The sequence below is a fragment of the Empidonax traillii genome, unplaced genomic scaffold (genome assembly GCF_003031625.1).
Source record: "Empidonax traillii isolate 1590-97213 ecotype Southwest subspecies unplaced genomic scaffold, ASM303162v1 scaffold145:size929809, whole genome shotgun sequence".
NCBI classification, from domain to species: domain Eukaryota; kingdom Metazoa; phylum Chordata; class Aves; order Passeriformes; family Tyrannidae; genus Empidonax; species Empidonax traillii.
This window is the reverse complement of record NW_020955338.1, coordinates 69514-89365: the sequence shown is the minus strand read 5'-3', so window position 1 is coordinate 89365 and position 19852 is coordinate 69514. Positions and strand designations below refer to the sequence as shown.

Here is a 19852-nt window from a genome sequence, read left to right as displayed (position 1 = left end):
GTGGGTCTGTTGCTGCCTGAGATTTCAGGCAGTGCAACAATCCTTCCTCGTGCTCTGCAAGTTCAAACTCCAAGAAGAATTTGTAAAATACTGAAATTCCAAGTTAATCTGATTAATTTATTCATTTTACACTAAAGGATACTTGGTTTTGCCCTGTGCATTAGGTTAAGAATACAGGGGGTTTGTCTATAAAATAAGTCCAAGTGCAAACCCAGTTTCCCTTCCTTGACCCAACTGAGAACCCACTGAATTAGCACTTTGATTTATTATTTCTAAGAAGTATTTTTGAGAAAGTTATATCATCAGGACTTTGCACACAAAAATGTGCAGGGTCACAATGACAAACATGAGGGAAACAATAAGTGTACATATAAGGATAGATCACATGCCTCCAGCTGGAATTTCGACTATTTTTCATTATTACTTTGTTATTTTTTTGGCACAGAGTTCGTTGCCTTTCTCTGTATATGGAAAAATAGTTGTACACAGGCCATGAACATCTGTTCATTTTTTTTTAAAGGATCATAGTGTTGCACAAAGATCTGCCTCCAGATCTTTCTGCTTTCCTGCACATACCACAAAAATCCCTGTGTTTCTTTTCTCACAAAACATCAAAAACCAATTTATGTGGTGAGTTCTTCAGTTCTTAATTCTAAGCACAGAAAAATCAAAACTTAGTTTAGCCTTACAGTAAATACAACCCCAACACCAGGAGTTGTTCCTAAGCAGGGTTTCCTAGATACATTTATAATCAGTCAAGGGGGTTGGTGGACATTTTTTTTTTCTGAAAACTTCTACAGTTAGCAAGTGAAAAAAGACTTATTTTAAACTAACTTACCTTTAACTATTGTTAAACCCATCCTGCATGTTTTACATGAACAAATCAAGCTGATAGAATGTTATCATAACTGAAACAAAATGGGAGGATGGGAGGACTTCACCAAGAAATGAAGACTGAGTGGGTCAAAATGTGAATAAGAGCATGAAGTGGCCATTTGGTTTCTAGGGCAACAACCTATATTTGTAAACATTGCAGGAAAAAAAATGCCTGCACTGACAAACACAGCATGCAATTATTCTTCAGTCAAAAGGTATTTTCAAAATAACCCTGCAAGTTAATGTGGACAGCTTAACATGACCCTCAATTTTATGTATTCGAGAATTTTGATGAAAGGCTTGATCAGTCTGAGCAGAAGGAATCCTCCTGAGAACTCTTCTTGTGGAAATTTCTGTGTAGTGTCTCCTTCCCACACTTACAGTCAGGAAAGCCAAATATTCAAAAGTCAAAGAGTTAGTCCCCGAAGGATTATGACCTTTTTTTAAATAGATATCAAATTCCAATTTTCTGCTTGTTTAGAGCTATAATAATTTCTGGGTTTGAGTTATTGGCTGTGATTAGGCCCTAAAACACAGATACCTACATGCAGGCACACAGACATACACCCTTTCTCACTAAGAAAGTAGAAGTACAGATATAAGAAAGTGATCTGGGGATCTGGAACTGTAGGGAAAAAAAAAAAATCAAGCACAGAAGAACCAGGGCATGGTTTTATGAAAGGCAGATCATGCTTGACCAACCTGGTCTCCTTTTATGACAAGGTGACCCACTTAATGGATGAGGGAAAGGCTGGGGATGCTGTCTACCTGGAACTTAGGAAATCCTTGGATGCTGTTTCCCACAGCATTCTCCTGGACAAACTGGCTGCTCGTGGGTCAGATGGGTGCTCTGTCCACTGGGTAAAAAACTCTCTGAATTGACAGGTCCAGAGAGAGGTGGGGAATGGAGTTACATCCAGTTCACAGACAGTCACTAGTGGTGTTCCCAAGGCTCAGAGTTCATCAACAGTCTGGACAAAGGGATTGCAGCAACTTTCCAGACAAGAGTGGGATCATCGATCTGTGGAAGTAGCACGGCATGAACAACTGGACTTGATGATCTTGAGGGTCTTTTTCCAACCTAAACTATTCCATAATCTAAGAATCATCAGATCTTCACTAAGATTGTGAGAAGTGGCAAAACAGGTGGGGTTTTTTTCCCCCTTTCACACAGAATGATAGACTATCATTCATGCAGAACACCTTTCAAACATACCATTCCTTTTAAAGGCTGTGAGGACTCTCTACACGGATGAAAGACCCATAAAAACTAAAGAATCATCTGGCCTGAATGCTCAGTCATTCTCTTACTTTCTCATAGCTACAGAGGAGTTTCCACCTGTCATCATATTCCGAACATTTGCCCCACTATGGAAACTGTGGCACGTAGTAACATCTTTTCTCCACCAAGATAATGTCTCCAATGTCATGAGGAGATAATGGACACATTTAATAGCCCCCATTAAACCAGCTGAGCTCTTTCTGTCTCCATTAAAGTCAGTCCATTCTCCTCTCTCCTTTGCATGGTTTCCAGACAAAATGAAAGACCTTGAGAATTCAAAGGCAGCAATGAGGATCATTAATTCAAACGGAACAGCGACCATTCTTTGTTTTTGTTTGCTCATGCTGTCAAACAAGGCAAATTAGATACTTTTAAATCAATACCAGGGCTCACACTGATCTCAGCTGAAGTAGGGTTGACACCACAAGAGGGGGACAGGGAAAGATGATTCACCACAAATTTCGAGCAAGGTTTTGTTGCAGAAACTGATGAGAACCTAAAGGTAAATATAGGATTGCAGTAAGAAATATGGGAGATGGAGGCAATAAACCATCCCTGCCCACACCCATGTGGAATATGAGGACAATTCTTCTTGAACAAGGTGATTCCCATAATTTTGGATCTGATTCAAGTTCGCTGATTTTCCGCTGAAGGTGTGGGTTTAATTTTTTTTTTTTTTTAATTCTTTTGAAAAAAGACATCACATTTACATCCCCAAGTGGATGGGAAAGGATCCCAGAAGCACGCATTGCTTCTGCTAATAGTTTTCTCTATCCTGAGCCCTAAGGAAAAAAGAAGGGTTGAACAGTGTGTGGAAATCCCAGCACTCAAGGTTCAGGGCTTCCAAGTATTCAGTGCTTAAATGACATATAATTTCAGCCATCTCCTGGGCAATTTTTTGACCCCACTGCATTTCTGAACTAAACTAGGTCTCTACACAGAATTTAAAACCAGGATCTTTCAGTCCTTCTGGGATTTTACAGTGTTGACTGTATTTATAAATAACTTTTAACTTGGCACATTTAAGCAGTCAGTCTCAAAATGTCCAATTTTACTGTACTAGGCTTGAAAGTGTCTGTTTTTCACATTTTACGTGCATTTTAAGTGCATTCATGCACCATGTAGCACTGTCAGCCAAGAGTTCTTGAGCAAAACGGATATCTGCAATGGTTCCAAGAGAAAAAAAATTAATGTAGAAACATTACTTAAAAGCACAACAGTTGTAAGTGCAAAAAAAAAAATATATATATACTGTTAAGCAATATGCTTGGTTTGAAGAGTATTAGAGTTATTTTGTTAACTTTTTAGACCACTTTACCTGTTTTATTATATGCAGCTCATCTGTCCATGTCACTCCCCCCCATATCATGATAAATTCTGTAACATAGTCCCACAAAAACTATTTCTTTCTTCCACCATGGCTGAGGTTGACAGCCAGCATTTAATCCTTCTCATTTTTTTCTAGAATTGACATGAAAAATGACTGATAAAACACTGGTTTACATACTTTCTGAAAGTCTGATTTTTTTTATTTTTTTTTCCTAATCTAAGCTTCCTGAAGTGCCTTTCTTGCTTCCCCAGGCACCTCAAGTATTTGTTTTCCTATTTTACCTGTACTCAAGTGACACATTCTACTAGATGAACGGGGAGAAGTGAAGCCACTGTACAGACAAAAATCATCTGCAGTACAATAAAATGTTGACTGATGTTAGACCTCTGCACAAGCACTAAGCCAAAGACAAACTAAGGGTAAAATCCTGCCCACTTTGCACCATTTGTAGGCTTCAATCAGGAACTAAATAAAAGCTGAAGTCCCTTGCTTATGCAATTAAACCAGATCAATGTGTAGGATGTGCCCCACTATCCCTCACATCACACTCAAATACCTTTGGTTTTGGGGTTTTTTTTTAATATAATGAATATTGGAGAAGGCGCTTCCTCAGACGTGTGGTAGACAAAAGCTATTACATTCTCAAACAGGAAGATGAATAAGTGAAGTAAGTGAAAACAGATGTCACTAATTTATTAATTTGTTCTTTGACTTTACCACGTACTTCTCCCTTTCCTCAGCCTTCAGTGTATGGGAAGTACATCCCAGAATGTGTTGCTACATTATTGGCTCATCCCATAATTTCCATAATAGCAGCAAAGAAGTAAATGACATGTAATAAGCCTACAGAATTCTCACATAAATTTTGCCCTTTTTTTTAACTGGCAAAAAAGGTTTAATTTTCACTAAATTGATACTAAAAGCGAAGTCAGTGTTTTCACAAGTGTTTTCTTTGGTATGACATATAACTGAAAAAAAAAAGGCAAAAAAAAAAAGCATAATGTATGCCTCCCTTTATGGTAAGTATATGAATTACACTCCCAAGTTTATCCGAAGTGCCCCCTCTACGGGACTTCTCACACAGCTGTGCATGGGCAGGACAGGCTCATTTTGCTCTGTAGAACAAAAGTTTCAGAATTATTGCACTGGTTTATTCATCAGGCTCTGACTCCTCCTGGCTTATGCAATCCAGGGCATTACCAGACCAAGCTCAGTTACAGGAAAAATCACTCTTGAAAATACACGATACAGTAACTGCAGACTGTGTTACAGGGTACATCCTACAGTACGCTCGAATGCCCTACAAAGTGGCTTTGTTGGGCATAACGTGGAAAAGAAGCCTATTACACACGAGAAGCCTCGGAAGTGCGTTCGGTACAATAGCTCCAGACTGTTCCCAAGCCAGTCTGCTCACATTTCAGGAAATCAACGCGCAGGACGGCATCCATCCCGAGCGATGAAAGAGGACAGTCACTGCGCCTTCTTCCCACCATCAGTCTCTCTCTCTCGCAGGCATTGAAATGGCATAAAATACAGACGGATACAAAGCAGCCTGAGACAGCTCAGGTTGCAGGGGGTCAGGTTCGTCCCTTGCCAGCCCCGCTGCCCCCACGGAGCTCGGCACAAATCGCCGCTGCCCCTCACGCGAGCCCCGGGCGGAGGGGAGGCTGTGCCATCCCCGGGGGGATCGGGCAGCCCTTCCAGCCACAATCGAGGGGAAACGAGTCGGAGAATGAAAGAAAGGAGGAGGAAAATAAAAGGGGGAGGAGGGGGGGGACAGAGGGAGCGTGTGCGAGAAGAAAGGAGAATCCACGTTTCTGCGTTTCTCTTAAACAAAGAATGTGAGAAAGCAGATGTAGTTCAGCGCAAAAAAGACTCCGCCCTTGCGAGTGTTTACTCTCCCGGCTCGCTTATCCAGCTGCTCTCCAGCCCCGTCCCGAGCCCGTCCTTTTGTTGGGAACTTCCCAGCGGCCGCAGCCCCACCGGGATGCGGGGGCTCAGCCCCACGGCAGCAACTTGGCCTCTGACCGCCCCTCCCGCTCCGCTCTGGCAGCGAGCGCCCCAAAACCCGGCTCTAAAAGCCTCCCTCGGTCTTCTGGTGAGAACCCCAAAGCGCAAACCCCTTCTCTGCCGCCTTCTCGGTATGTAAAAGGCAAAAGTCTTGTTACTCTTGTGCTCCGGAGGTTTTCAATTCCGCTTACTAGCCAAATCACACAGTAAGCACACTGCATGCAAAGAGTGGGGGATTACGGTAACTTTCTTAGAGGGAGGGAGAGAAACTCACCACCGTCATACTCGTCCTCTTCTTGCGCTTTTATGGTTACAAATCGGCCTAATAAAGCAGCAAGGATGAAAAAAGTTCTCGTTTGTACCCAGATTGCCATCATGCCTAGATATTAGGCATGTATCCTCCCTGGGCAGCAAAAAAAAGTGCAGAGTCGTAAGGTTATTTTAGCACCATGAAGCCAGCTGGGGAGTCTTTCTGCCTTTCCGCATTGGTTCCAGGACAAAGTCTGCGAGCCCTTTCTTCAGCACCAGCTCCAGCGCAGTCTGCAAACACTCCTTTCAGGGGATGCAGCTTTAAATAGGAAGAATGCTGCCTCCACTTCTCTTCCTGCCCCTTTTGAGCCCGTTCAGGCTCCTAATCATCCACTCCCTGCCAAGCAACAGTCTGATTGATGGTAAATAACCGAATCAGGGTTGGCTTCACTCTTCCTTGAACTTTTCTCCTTGCGAGTCCACTTGCAGGATATTTTCCTGCTGCTGTGCAGTGCATGTGCTGTGTCGGGACCAGTTACTAGGGAAGCACAGTTCCGTAAGAAGCTGTCAGGAAGAGAAAGCTCTGCTTTTAACACACCCAGCCCACGCTTCCTGGGAATGGAGGGTATAGCCCCATTTGGAGACGATTCCCTTATTAGGAATTTGATCCCTGCCAGCTCGCCAGAGGAGGATTTCCTCCTCTCCCCTGATAACCGCCCCTGCCTTGCTGTGTTATCAAATGTGACTCCAGTCACTTGAGAGGGACCACAGAGCTACTAACGCAGCTCGTTTCAGGAATGTGTAAGTAACTGCCTTTCACACAAAGAGAAATAATAAATCTCAAATGAATTCTTTGGCTGAATAATCATTCCTCAAATGCTTAGCGTGCTCTGCATTTACTGTCCTACCAGCTGAGAAGACTATTGCAAATCTCTCGAAGATGCTCTACACTTCTAACACCAGAATGACCCCCCAAACTATCCTTTTAACCCGCTTTTCTCCAAGATTCTTTGCCGCTGTTCCCTGACAATTGGAAACCTACCCAAGCCCCAGCCTAGTTTTAAGCCCTTAACCATGTGCCTTAATTAGCATTCTATCGTGAGCACTAAAGCCAATTTCTTTTGAGGATCACTTGCAGCCGGGAGTAGGATGCTAATTGTTTTTCTTCCCATAGTGTTTATGGTCTGCTGAAAGGAAGCTCAGTCACTAATCCCCTCATTTGCTAAGAGGGGGAGTCATCTATACCTGCTGCAGGGAAATGCAGATTCACCAGTTGGGAGGCTTTCTGTGTTCAGCCATTTCAGCTTGAGAACAATCCCATTTTAAGCAAACACTTCATCTCAGTTCCTGCAAACCCAAAACCCTGACTATCACAGCTTGATTTAGCACTTCTCAGTGATGCAGAATCCTAAACCCTGTGCAAGCCACTGCAATTTTTATTTTGAAAAGCAATGATAGTCATTGGTAAGTGTCAGCTGAGAAACTCAGAGCTGGAAAAACAAAAGATAACACTCGTTATCTTCTATTTGTTATAACACCTGCCCTGTCACGGGTGAAATTTTGTTTTAACAGGTTCATGAAGACTTGCACAGGTTTGCTAGTCCCAAAAATCACATGATTTCCGTGTCCTACTTTAGCAGAACCCCAGGAAATCTTCCCTGAAAAGCTGATGTTATGTGATGCTTGCTAGGAACAATAGGTGCTCTAGATAATATACCTAATTTAGAACCAGATGTGACCTTTGCCATTTGCTCTGTTCTACCCACACATTAGCTATGACAGAGCAGCAAACATTGATAAATTATCCCATGAAATCACACAATGCAAAATCACTATATATATATATATTAGAGAAGGAAATAACAGATTTTAAAAACCCCCACTAATCAAGGTTTTACCCAGTTGCAGGTAACCTGTCACACAGTACTGAGTACAAAAATAGTAATAATTTAAGAGGAGAAGGACTGAGAATACGAACACTGTTTTGAAAAGTCTCCTGTGCTTGTTGATGAAAAACCATTATGACGGACAGGTAGGTGTTTGTGAACTATATGCTACTAACAGGAGACAATTTATGTGAATTTTCTTATAATAAAACAGTGAATTGCCCAGATAACCCATAGCTAAAAGTCCTCAAAGCAGCCTGGGGAAAGCTACAACAAAATATCTCCTCCCGGGTAACAAGTGACAGGACAAGAGGAAACTGCCTCAAGTTGTGAAGTAAAAGTTTAGATTAGATATTAGGAGACAATTTTTCACATAAAAGGACATGGTACAGTGGTGAACACGATTGTGGTGCGGGGTTGATCGTTGGACTTGGGTCTTAAAGGTCTTTTCCAGCCTTAACAATTGTGTGATTCCATGAACTGGGATTCCACCCCAGAATCAGAGAAACAGCCACAAACGTGTAAAACTCACCTTTACAGTTACTGTGTCCTCAAAATGGGGTAACAAGTGCTCACACTTATGTCCCCAAATCTCCAGTCTGCAGGCTGGTAAATTCTTAGAGTATTCATAGCAAGAATGAGCCTTATGATTGTTACCTCCTGTGGCCTCTGAGATAAACCCCAGAACAAGAACAAGATAGAATTATGATGACATACTTTTCCCCATGCAGCACATTAGGAAAAAATTTGACCATTTTCAATAAAATTTTTTTTCTGAGGACTTAGATTTTTCAAAGATAACCTTCTGCTATTTCACTCCTTTGTAGAGATTCCTACAGCAGTATCTAAAAGCTGCCCTTCAAATCTATTTCTGCTTTGGTCTCACCACCAAATTATGTCACATAAATGAAACAGACGAACAACAGAATAGAAAAGGATGCAAATCGAATCCATCCCCTCATGCCTCCTTATAAATACTTCCTTTTAGCCATGGATCTGCACTTAAAGAGATTTTCAGTTTTATTACAAGCATCATAAGGAGTCATATAATTTTTCATTTAAACAAATTCACTTCTAGGTCTAAGCTATTTGATAGTATCCCATTGGATATGAGTGAGAGAAATCCTTCAGTTATCACCACTGTAAAAAGAGTCAGACCAAGCAATTAAGAGTGGGCAGATAAATAATTCCAAGTATGCTCATTGTCACTTCCCCCTCCTCCTCTCAGTAGGGGAGAAGCCAGCATTGCATAGATTAACACTGTATATTTATGCAGCAACTTCTCTCCAATGGTTTTTCACTTTTTCCATAGACTTTAGGATTCTGTAAGAACAGAGGAATGTGGAATTTTGCAAACTAGCCCAAGATTGTGAATTCAGTAATAAGTCCTCTCTGGAGCTCGTTTTAATCCTGTGTCAATGAAAACTTCCACAACATGAAAATTCCTTGGGAGGGGAATCCTGGGCCCTGACTCCTGGAGCAGATTCTGTTCCAATCCACCTTCAATCTACTCATTGTTATACACCAAGCTCAAAGAATGTGACAACCCCAAATTTAGTAGACAGACTAGCCTGAATCTACATTCTTTTAGTTTAAAGCCATTACCCCTTGTCCAATCAATCTTTTCTGAAATGCCCATCCCCATCTTTCTTACAGGCCCCTTTTAGGCACTGGCAGGATCCTATATAAATATATATAATGCTTCATATTAGAGCAACCATCAAGTTTGAAGAATCTCTGTATAAAGGGAAGGGAAGCAACAAAGCAATAGCAAAATCCTCACACAAAAGCAGTTTGTGCTCCTTTAGGATCTGCTCTAAAAAGTCTTCATGAAATGACAGCTGTCCCCAAAGCCAGGACACTCCTAGAAACATCAAGACACAGTACTCTGAAAAAAAAAATAAGATAACAGAAGACTCCCTAATATACAGTCTATTGACATCCATTCCTATTTTCAGCTAATAAGTCAGTACTGTGTGTTGTCTGACCTAAAAACCTCACATGAAATTCAAAATTACTCAAAAGTCACAGAGCATGGTGAGTGATAGATGAAGCTAGGGAATACTACCAGGCAACTGTAAGGACACAGAAATACATTAAAATATAATTTACACCCTTAAACCTTTCAATATCTCCAAGTCAGGCCAGAAAAACCTGAATAATTAGCAGCTTTGGATGCTTCAGAGCACGCATACATATGAGCAATTAAAATCCAATATCCATGAGAGTGTCTCCAACAGAGTTCAAGGACTTTTTATACTGTTACATACAGTGTGGCAGTGCTCCTGTTTTAAACTAAATTGTACCAAACTGGAAAAAAAAAAAAAAAAAAAAAAAAAAAAAAAAAAAAAAAAAAAAAAAAAAAAAAAAAAAAAAAAAAAAAAAAAAAAAAAAAAAAAAAAAAAAAAAAAAGCCTTCATAAAAATGAGCAAACTGCCTGCTATAAATCAGATCCTGGACCAGCCTTTCAGAGCAATATGAAATCAGTGGATTCATGGAAATTGGACATAAGTTCTCACTGAATTCAAAAGGTGTCTGTTCAAAAACAAGCCAGACTTTCAAAAGCAACACAGTTTCACCAAAGTGAGCTTAAGTCAGTGTGAGAGGTGCTATCAAGTTTTATGTAGGCAATTAAATCCATGGTAAGTGCTGTTTGAAATTTCCACCTTGTACAAGCTCCTCGATCGCTCATTAGCTTAAATTAAACATAAAATAAAAAAAAAAAAAGAGGCAGCAAATTGACATACCACACAGTTAACCCCCAAAAATATAGTCCACATAAAATGCTTACTCTTCTTCATTTGAATTAACCATTAAAATGAACACAACTGAGAGGAAAACATTTCTTTTCCTTTGAAGTGTGTTCACTTTGCACTTTTAAAACCCGTACTGCGAAAGGAATCAGTTTTCTTGTTTTATACATATTGTTTTTTTATAATAAAAGGACAGAAAATTCTATTATTTAAAATAAGAAAATGTAATAGGAAACTACAGAAAAGGGCAAGAATAAAACCAGTAGAATATTATACTACTTTTTTATCAGCTTTTTCAATGGACTAGATTCCAAACTGCACAGCTTCAAAATGCTAATGTTCCTGCAGAGAAATCCACAAAAAGAAAAACCCACAACATACAATTAGTGACAGCTAGAGATTTAAACAACGCTACAGCATAATATGTTGCCCATTTGCAGGAGACTTTTGTCACCAGCTTTTGGATAGGAAGGTTTAACAAATGAATATATAAGTCCCTATAGAGGAAATATATCTTTTTTTCATTGCATTCAAACTTTGTAATGCTGTTTTAATTTATTTGGGGAAGTAGGGTGATACTTTGCTTTTAAACTGCTAGAGTGAACTCTTGGATTATGTAAGTCACTGTAAATGTGCTTTTTCTATGAGCAATTCCAAACCAAATAAGCTCAGTAAGGTTATTGGCACTGGCAGCCTTTCCTTCAGAATGCCTCAATTAAATTAGACTCAACATTAGTCTAAGCAAAAAAATCAAGGAATTAATTAGGGAAATAATTAGGGAAAGTCTTGCATGAAGTCCTCTGTAAATTATACTTATTCTTTACCTAGAACAGGAAAAACAGCATCATTATTTCATTGTTTATTGCAAATTCATTGTCAGTCTGTTTTTTGTCAGTCTAAGAACTTAAACTGATTAAGTGAAAACATAAAAGGTTCACAGCAAGCTACCCACTTAAATGGCCAGGGCAAATGCTAATCTGTAATTCAAATAGGCCCCAGCTGATGATAGACCTACACTTTTTTTTTTTCCACCCTAATATTTAATTAATTTACCTTAGGACCCCAAGAGAGTTTCTTTATACCTTTTCATTGACTGAAAGGTCCATGCCAAAGTAGACTTAAAGTCCTATCCGACATTCATATCTCCATTTTTCTGACCCAGGGAATCAGTGAAATCAATGGGACTGTAAACAGGGGATTTGATGGAAAGTTCATTGTGAACCTTCTTGTCTTTTAGGAATTGGCTTGTTATAAGCTGTGATGAGGCTCAGAGTCACTTAATCAACACAACAACATTTTATCCACATTTTTAAAAGAACATTATACTCATTTCACTGTCATTCCTTCATTTAAAAATCCGGGTCTAATAATCAGTAGAATTATTTCATCTTATTGTCACCAATTCCAGATCACTGAACTGTGCTTTAATATGGTTACTGCAGCCCCAAGCACAAAATTAGCCTTTTTTATAACTTGCCATAATGTCCTAGTATAGCATATCATGTTTTTAAGAAACAAACTACTGTGTCTGTCATTTAAATTGTGTTAACTAAGGATATTACCAAAATCTTATTTACTGATTTTTTCCATGGTTGCTGAAATGTTGTCTCTCTTGCTGTTTATTTAAATGGAGGTAATTACTGCAGGTTTTGAACATTCAGAAGTATTACCAAATTGATTCTCAACTGGGGTCAGCATTAATGACCCCACTGGAAAAACAGGAAGACAGAGTAGAGGTGATTAAACCCTTATTGCCCACACTCTTACCAAAAACCCCACACAGAAGGAACGCTCTAGTCACCAGTGTTTATCTGCAAGCCAAGGACCTCTGAGTCTGTGTCCTCAGCTGCCAGAAGCAAAGTGGCCACACTGTCACAACGTGCTGCCTGGACCTGTGTTCAGCCCTCCTGATGTACAATTGTTTCAGTTTGGGCAAGAGAAGAGCGCTTGGTTTCCACGTTTGGTCTCACGGACTTACATCCCATCAGCTGCAAATCAGACTGCGTAACATTTGACCAAAGCATAGTAAATACCCCAGCTAATTGCTTTTCCTATCACTACACTTTCATTTTTAAAGTAATGACTTAATTCTGTGGCATATCCAAGGCTGACAGAGTTGTTACCTTGAGATAGGCCTGGGGAATAAAGCAGTTAAGTCTGTAGCAAAACTCTTACCAGCCACGGCAAGAACAAGAAGTTCAGAATGCAGCCTTCCATACCACGTTGCTCCCAAGTGACATCTGATTTCCTGGGAAAATAAAAGCCCTGGGAAAAACCTGTACACACTGCATGGCAATTAGCAGAGCTTGCCTACAGATTTGACTGGAGAACGGCTAAAGCAGCTCCGGGAGGGACTTCAGAATCAACAGGGTGCTCACAGTAACTGTACATTAAAATTAGACTTAGAGGAAAATACATATATGCTGCTCCAAGGAGAGCTGGTTACTGATCAAGCTCTATAAACTAAGTTGCCACGCAAGATATGTTAGGGTAAAATGAGACTTTGTCAGCAGTGCTCTGGGCCTGAGCCTGCCAGGGAGCTGTGGGGGAACCACCCTGGGTGGTCTGCAGAAGGCAGCATCTTGAGCAGATGTGCAAGCCAAAAGTGGAGATGGGGCCAAGGAGACTTTCCCCTCTCAGGAGGGAAAACACTGAGGCAAAGGACAACTAAACTAAAGAATATTTTTTTTTTCCCCCTAGAAAACCGTATTTATGACTACATCCATGTGAAACAAAGTGCCTGTGACTTTACACACACTATAAAGTAGGACTGAAGGGATCCATTTACACAGGATACTGTTTCTCATGTAAAAAAAAAAAAAGCTTAGCAGGTGTTTAGTGAATGTTTTATTTAATACCATACGTTAAATTTACATTTGCCAGGAAATCTCCATATTTAATCATACTGGTTTCATCCTGGGTAGTTGAAGTGCCTTTGATTGTGCTTCTTTACCCTTTAAAATTTAGAAAGGCCTCGGCTCCATCGACAGAAGGAATTTACTGGAATTGCTCAGCTTTTTCTAAGGTAATCTTCTTAAAATAAATCATTTAATTTATTTAATTAATAAGAAGAAATGGATTTAATAATTTTCGGGCAGGTATCCTTGACATCAGATCAAAGCAGTAGACACTGTGGTGAAAGGGTGACCTTGCTGAAGTTAGCAGCAATGTTCAGCTACTGAATTATTGTGTACTCTTGGGATGGATACTTCCACTACTTTCTAACCATCTTTTCATCACATTGTTTGTTAATACATAAACAAACATCCCTACTTGAAGAGTTGAGCACAATATCCTTCTGTCAGGTGCTGGTGCCAGCAGTGGTAGCAATCCCATCACAGAATCACAGAATCAGCCAGGTTGGAAAGGACCCCTGAGATCATCAAGTCCAACCCTTGTTCCAACCCTGCCGTGGTTATGAGACCATGGCACTGATGCCACATCCAATCTCACCTTAAAAACCTCCAGGGATGGAGAATCCACCACTTCAGGCCATTCCAATGCCTGATTACCCTCTCTGTAAAGAATTGCTTCCTGATATCCAACCTAAACTTCAGCAAAAGGTGACTGGCAGCTGACACTTGAGAGGTCTATGAGGAAAAGTTAGATAAAACACCTACCAGGAATAATATGGATAGAGTTTATCCTTCTGTAATGCACTGCCATACTCTGGATGATCCTTTTAGATTCTCTCCAGCACTATTTTCCTCCTAGCAGGAATCTGGGATTTGGGTAGTGACTATATTCTCTCTTTAAAGTGAGTCTTCTTCTGGAAAATAGGATCCACCTCTATCAGGTGATAAAATCTGATTAAAAAAAAAAACAGGGAATTATTAAAACTCAAAAACATTTTTTAAAAATCATGAAAAAGAAAACCTCCCCTTATTTTTATCATTTTCCATGTTGGCATGGACATTCCATTTTTCTTTCTTTTAAGCAGCAAGGAAAAAGGTGTGTCAACCCTGACAAAATTAGGGATGATTAATAAAAGAAAGGGGAAGAACAACAACAGCAGAAGGAAATAATAGAGGAAAAGAAGCAGGAAAGGAATCAGTATTTGTGTAAGTCAAGGATATAAGACTTGAATTTATGCCCCACATTCACATAAAGCTAAAACAAGAAAAAATTCCTCTCACAGTTATAATATACATAAAATATGTATATATTCCTCACTGGGGATGTTGGTGTCACTACTAGAACTAACAGCCCAGGACAACATTAAATAATTGTCAATACAGTTGCCTGGTTAGTTATGCTAGGTTCAAATACAGAATGCAAACCAGGTTGATTCTGCCTGCTTTGCTTTTCCATTTCCTTTCCCTGCTGTCTTCTTTCCAATATTTTATAGCTTTTATGAGCTTTATTGCAGTAGGATTCTATGAATTCATGTGTGGAGCACATTTTGTGCTGCCTTTAAAGATCAAGTGCTAATTGAAAACATAGTTTACTCAGAAACAATTCCTCAAGTTTATGTTTAATTTTTGCTCTGGAAAAATGTATTCACTGAGCCCTTTTAAAAAAACTTTTTAATTTTTTTTTTCCAAACTCTGTATAAGGTTGGTTTACTTTCAAAGCTACCCAAGCCATGTAGAAAAAAAAGCCCCATACAAAAAGTGCTTGATGTTCCACATATTTTAGGATACCAAGGATAAAATTTTTGATTGTAATTGACTATTTTTTTTTTTAGGTTTAAACATCTTCTATACTAGGTAGAAAGCATAGATGAAAATGCTGGTTCAGTTTTATCCATATACTTCCAACATTCAACATTCCAACAACTGTCCTGTGAAGACCAAAGTTTAAATTGCATGAAGGATACTTTCAAGCAGGATGAAACAGCTGCTTTAGCTTAGTGTTAGTAAAAACTTATCTTTTGCAGATAGAATACAAGCTTAAAATATGTATTATTATTATTTCATATAACATTTTTTATCATTACTTATAAAATTTGCAGTAGAAAATGTGTCAATTCCTATACAATTTTAATGAAGGTGGAAGAATTTTCCAGATTTTTTTTTTGTCTGATTCTTGCAACTGTTTTTAAAATTACACCTAAGAATAAGAGACTGCCATGAAATCCTAGCTCTATTCAGCTGAGAATACAGGAAAATTTCAATATAAAATCTTGATCTCGTTTATTTGCATTCAAGAAGCCTGTGACAATGTGCCTGTGTAAAGAAACAAACACTTCTGTGTCAGAGGTAAAGTCCTGTCAGGAATCTGACATTGATCCCTGCCTTGCCTTGTAACAATCCCTTCGGAATAGCTGTCAAAACTGTCACAAGCCCCATTGAAGTCAGAGGGCTCCATGGCAGATGTTAACTCAAGGATGTGGCAAACTCTTAAAAAGTCATCAGCATTTAGTCAAATATTCTTAGTGCTTGGACATTCTCCAGGACTTGCTTAGTTTTGGGGTTTGTTTTTTTTTTTTTTTTTTTCTTTTTTTAGCCTTTTAGAAATCTCTAATTCAGGCTGGTACACTGACTTTTCTGAATAATCTTGTAAGATTATTATCTCATATTATTAAGATTATTATCTCATATATTGAAAATAGAAGGAGAGGGGAGGTGAAAAATGTTACTCCTAAACTCTCCTCAGTGCCAAGAACATTCAAGAATACAATTTATATGCTCGTATGAGAATATTTAGGCCCCTGAAAAGTCACTCAAACTGCAGAATGAAGCCATTTCCAACGAGGGAAAGGGGAACCCACAGACAACTGAGGGCTCGTTGCACTGCAGTGCTACAAGTCACTCAGCCCAATGACCTGCTAAAGCATGAACAGGACTTCCAGCATGGCAAAGGCAAACAATCTGTGTGTCAACAGCAAAATAACAAAATGCAGGTTTGGTGGACAATAAATAAGCCAGACAGAGCCTTTCTCCATAACCCCAAACTGGGAATATAAGGCCACTTACACCGCTATTATAACAGTATTGCAGTGCCTGTTTGAATCTTTGCTGCTAAACCTGTAACAAAGAATTTTAAAAGCCCACTGTGTTACATATAGGCTACAACAGACCACCAGAAGGCCAAGCTGAACTTAACACACACGCACACAGACCAGAGGAAGTACTTAGTTAGGGTGGCACACAGACAAGTATTTTCTTTGGCAGAGAACAAGCCTGTATAAACACAGCCGAATCATGCACTTTTTGCAATATCTAAAATATCTAAACTCAAAAAAAAAAAAAAAAAAAAAAAAAAAAAAAAAAAAAAAAAAAAAAAAAAAAAAAAAAAAAAAAAAAAAAAAAAAAAAAAAAAAAAAAAAAAAAAAAAAGACAGACACTGCCCAAGCTGGATCATTTTCAACAGCATACTCCTTTGGTGCTTACTGTAATGTTCTCAAAACTGTAGATATCATGTTTTGTACCCAAAGGACTGTTAGTTTCTACAACAGTGGATGTTTCACTAAATCCATCTAGAGACTGTTTGCAATTGTTTATTTTCAAGCTTTGTTTAGTGTCACATCTGAACACAGAGGTCAGTGAACGCTGGAAAAGCCAAAGACAAATTCTGCTTTGCTAATGATGATGAGAGATGACTTGAGAAAAGTGCAGAAACAACTGCTTTAAGTGATACTGAAATTTAAGTGTCTGATGCTTACCAGCCTTCATGGATGTCATTCTCCACCGTCAATAAGAAGGAAATACCAAACGGACTTCTGTCTTTTGTTCATTCATGTTTACACAGGGGTTACTGGAAGACTTTAACCCTATAGCTTGGCTTGTCTACAGCATTCCTCCCTAAACTGACAGTTTAGATATCTTTGCTTCTTTAGCAAACATTCATGATCCATCCTTACTGAGTCCTTCTGCAGGTTGTGTCTGTTGGTCTTGGAATTCTACAAATTAACCTATTTCCTCCATCTCTGAAAGAAAATTTATGCCTAAGGCATGTCAGGAATTTGTCATTTAGCAATTTGACTAAACTGTGTTATTTCTACAACCAATGCTGTACAGATCTGTGCAGGCTTCATGTTAGTACCCAGCTCAGGACATCCAAAGGTCTGCAAGTTCTAAGGAAAACAATTCTGGCCAGGTTAGGAGAAATGAGAAATGTGAAATGAATCATCCCACTTTGACATCCCATCTTCTTCAAGCAACAGTCAGGCCTGAAGTTCTCCCTTTTCATCAGATGGCCAAGCATTCTCTCTTCTTTTCCCCTTCAGGCCAACCCTCACAGCCTGCTGCCTCCTTTACACAGTCCTACTTCATCCCAGCCCCTAACTAAGTGCATGACTCACTTCACAGTGCTGTCCCAAAAGCTATTTTTATTTCCCAACTTTGTAATTCTGTCTCAGATGTTAATCTATTTGCTCCTCCCTTCTCCTCCTCCCCTTTTCCCATAAGAACTTAAAAGTCTATTTTCCCAGCCAGGCTAATAAAATACTAAAGCAAGCAAAGAGATTGGGAGCTAAGGCATTTAGGAACCAAAGAATTTATAACTTATCAAAAATTAACTTCCTGTGTGCTTCTTAAACAATGCAATGTTTTATTTTTTTTTTTTTTTTGGTTCCCCAGAAAATACAGAGGGAAATTGGAAATTCAACATTATGCTAAGCAACACCTCACTTTCCCCTGAACCATGGGGTTTCTACAACTGCATAGTCATCTACCAGGAATTCCTCTTGCTGGAGCATAAAAGCTGCTATTTTATTCCAGAAGTTCCCTGCTGGATGTTTATGTCCTAATAAGACATGCAGGAGTGCAGGACTGATTTGGGGAGTGCTCAAATTTACTTAACAGTAGGAGGACTGAAAGAAAGTAATTCCTATTGAAACCTTTTTTAAAAGGATTGAGATTTAATTTAGTTCACCAGAAACATAATATCATGTCAGACTAGTTATAACTATTCCCAGGTTTTGGCTATAGAAAGAGAAATTACATCTGCAAACCAATCCCTGACGTGTAGAATGAGTCACATTTTAGTCTGTTTTCACTTAATTAGAATGGGTTTTTTACGTTTATAGGGTTTAGAAAAAACAACACAGACAACCATTGCAACTGGAAAATTATTAAAAGGTGAAATGTGAAGAAGTTCTGACTCACTGGCTACGTATTCCTGACTCCACAAGGAAGATCTGAGGAAATAATGGTACCTTTTGTATTTGGTAGAAATAACGACACAAGCCTTGTGAAAGGATGTCCCAATACATTTCTCCAATGCAACTCATGGTCTGCTACTTGCCCAGAAAAGGAATCCTTATTTTTATTTAACCTGCTAGACATACATTACATGAAAAGAAAAAGTGAGAAGGAGAGTGAAAATCAGAGGAAAAGCAAACAGGAGAGACAGAATAATACACCCTGCTTTCCAGGTTTGCCATTTCTTTTTATTAACATCCAGTGAAGAGTTTAGTTTGAAAAATAATCTCACTGAAAAATCGTTCAACGGCATCCAGATGTCACTCTGAGATGCATCACATTACCTCAAAGTCTGTGACACAGTGGCTTTGCTGAACTGAGAGCTTCCCATTGGTATTCCAAGCAGTCAACCAAAGCAACTTGGCATAAAGACAATATTGCTTAAGTACAAGGTTTTGTACAACTGCTGAAGTTGAAAGAAAACATAATTTACGTGGACACTCCCTGTGCTTGGCCAAGCTCTTTTAAATATATCTTTTAAAAGAGGTCCTATTTCCCACCAAGTTCAGAAGTGCTGAGTAGGTTTGGATGGGAAAAATAATAATGTGGTACACGGCACATTTTTACCTACTCAAAATTAGTTTTGAAAATGTTTGCATACCTGGGCCAATTCTGTATCTTGCTTTATAACACAGTGCAATGTTATTTTTTCCATGCAACGGGGTTTTTTTTCCCTAATTTTCATGCTTTGGTAGCTGTGCCTTGGGTCTAGGGTAAAAGTCTTTCAACTTCTCCCAGCACATATACACAAATCAGCAGAACATCCTAGAAAATGGGCATAGAATTCTGCTTTTTTGCCCCCAGGTGATGCATACTAAAAAACTCCAGCTTTCCAAATCCCAAACTCTTTCCTTGATTTTTGTATCCACCCTAAAATCCTCAACTCCATGCAGTGAACAAGTATTCTCACAGCAGTTTGTGACATACCCACACACCAAAACACAAACCAGCTTGTTAAGAATCTCATCTCAGTTTAGATAAGAAAGGAAGACACTGAAGAGGAAAAATCCCGGCCAAAACTCGAATTAACAACAATGGCTTTGTTATGGCAATGGTTTCACCTAATGTTACAGCATATACACACAAAAAGCAGGATTCTGATCTATAGGCTTTTTGTTTCTACACTGTATTGTTTTAAACTACTCTTTCCTCTTCCTCGTCTTCTCCTTTCTTCCCTACTGAATTTTCTTTCTCCAAAATTACTTTGGTCACAATTTCCAGAGAAAAGTGAGACTGTGGGGAGAAAGGGCCATGCTTCACTGAAGACAGTATAGTAGATGTGTGCAAGGTTCAGACTTCACTACAAATGCAGTAGGGGT

General features: G+C 39.1%; 1 protein-coding gene across 1 annotated transcript in view; it reads right to left on the bottom strand.

The window, feature by feature from the left end:
* Positions 1-6361, bottom strand: part of COL5A2 (collagen type V alpha 2 chain) — a 99574-nt gene extending 93213 nt beyond the window's left edge. The window contains exon 1 of the mRNA XM_027884439.1: positions 5773-6361. Within this exon, the coding sequence (XP_027740240.1) occupies positions 5773-5875 (103 nt within the window). The 5' untranslated portion in view covers positions 5876-6361. The remainder of the gene's footprint in view (positions 1-5772) is intronic.
* Between the last annotated feature and the right edge of the window lie 13491 nt (positions 6362-19852).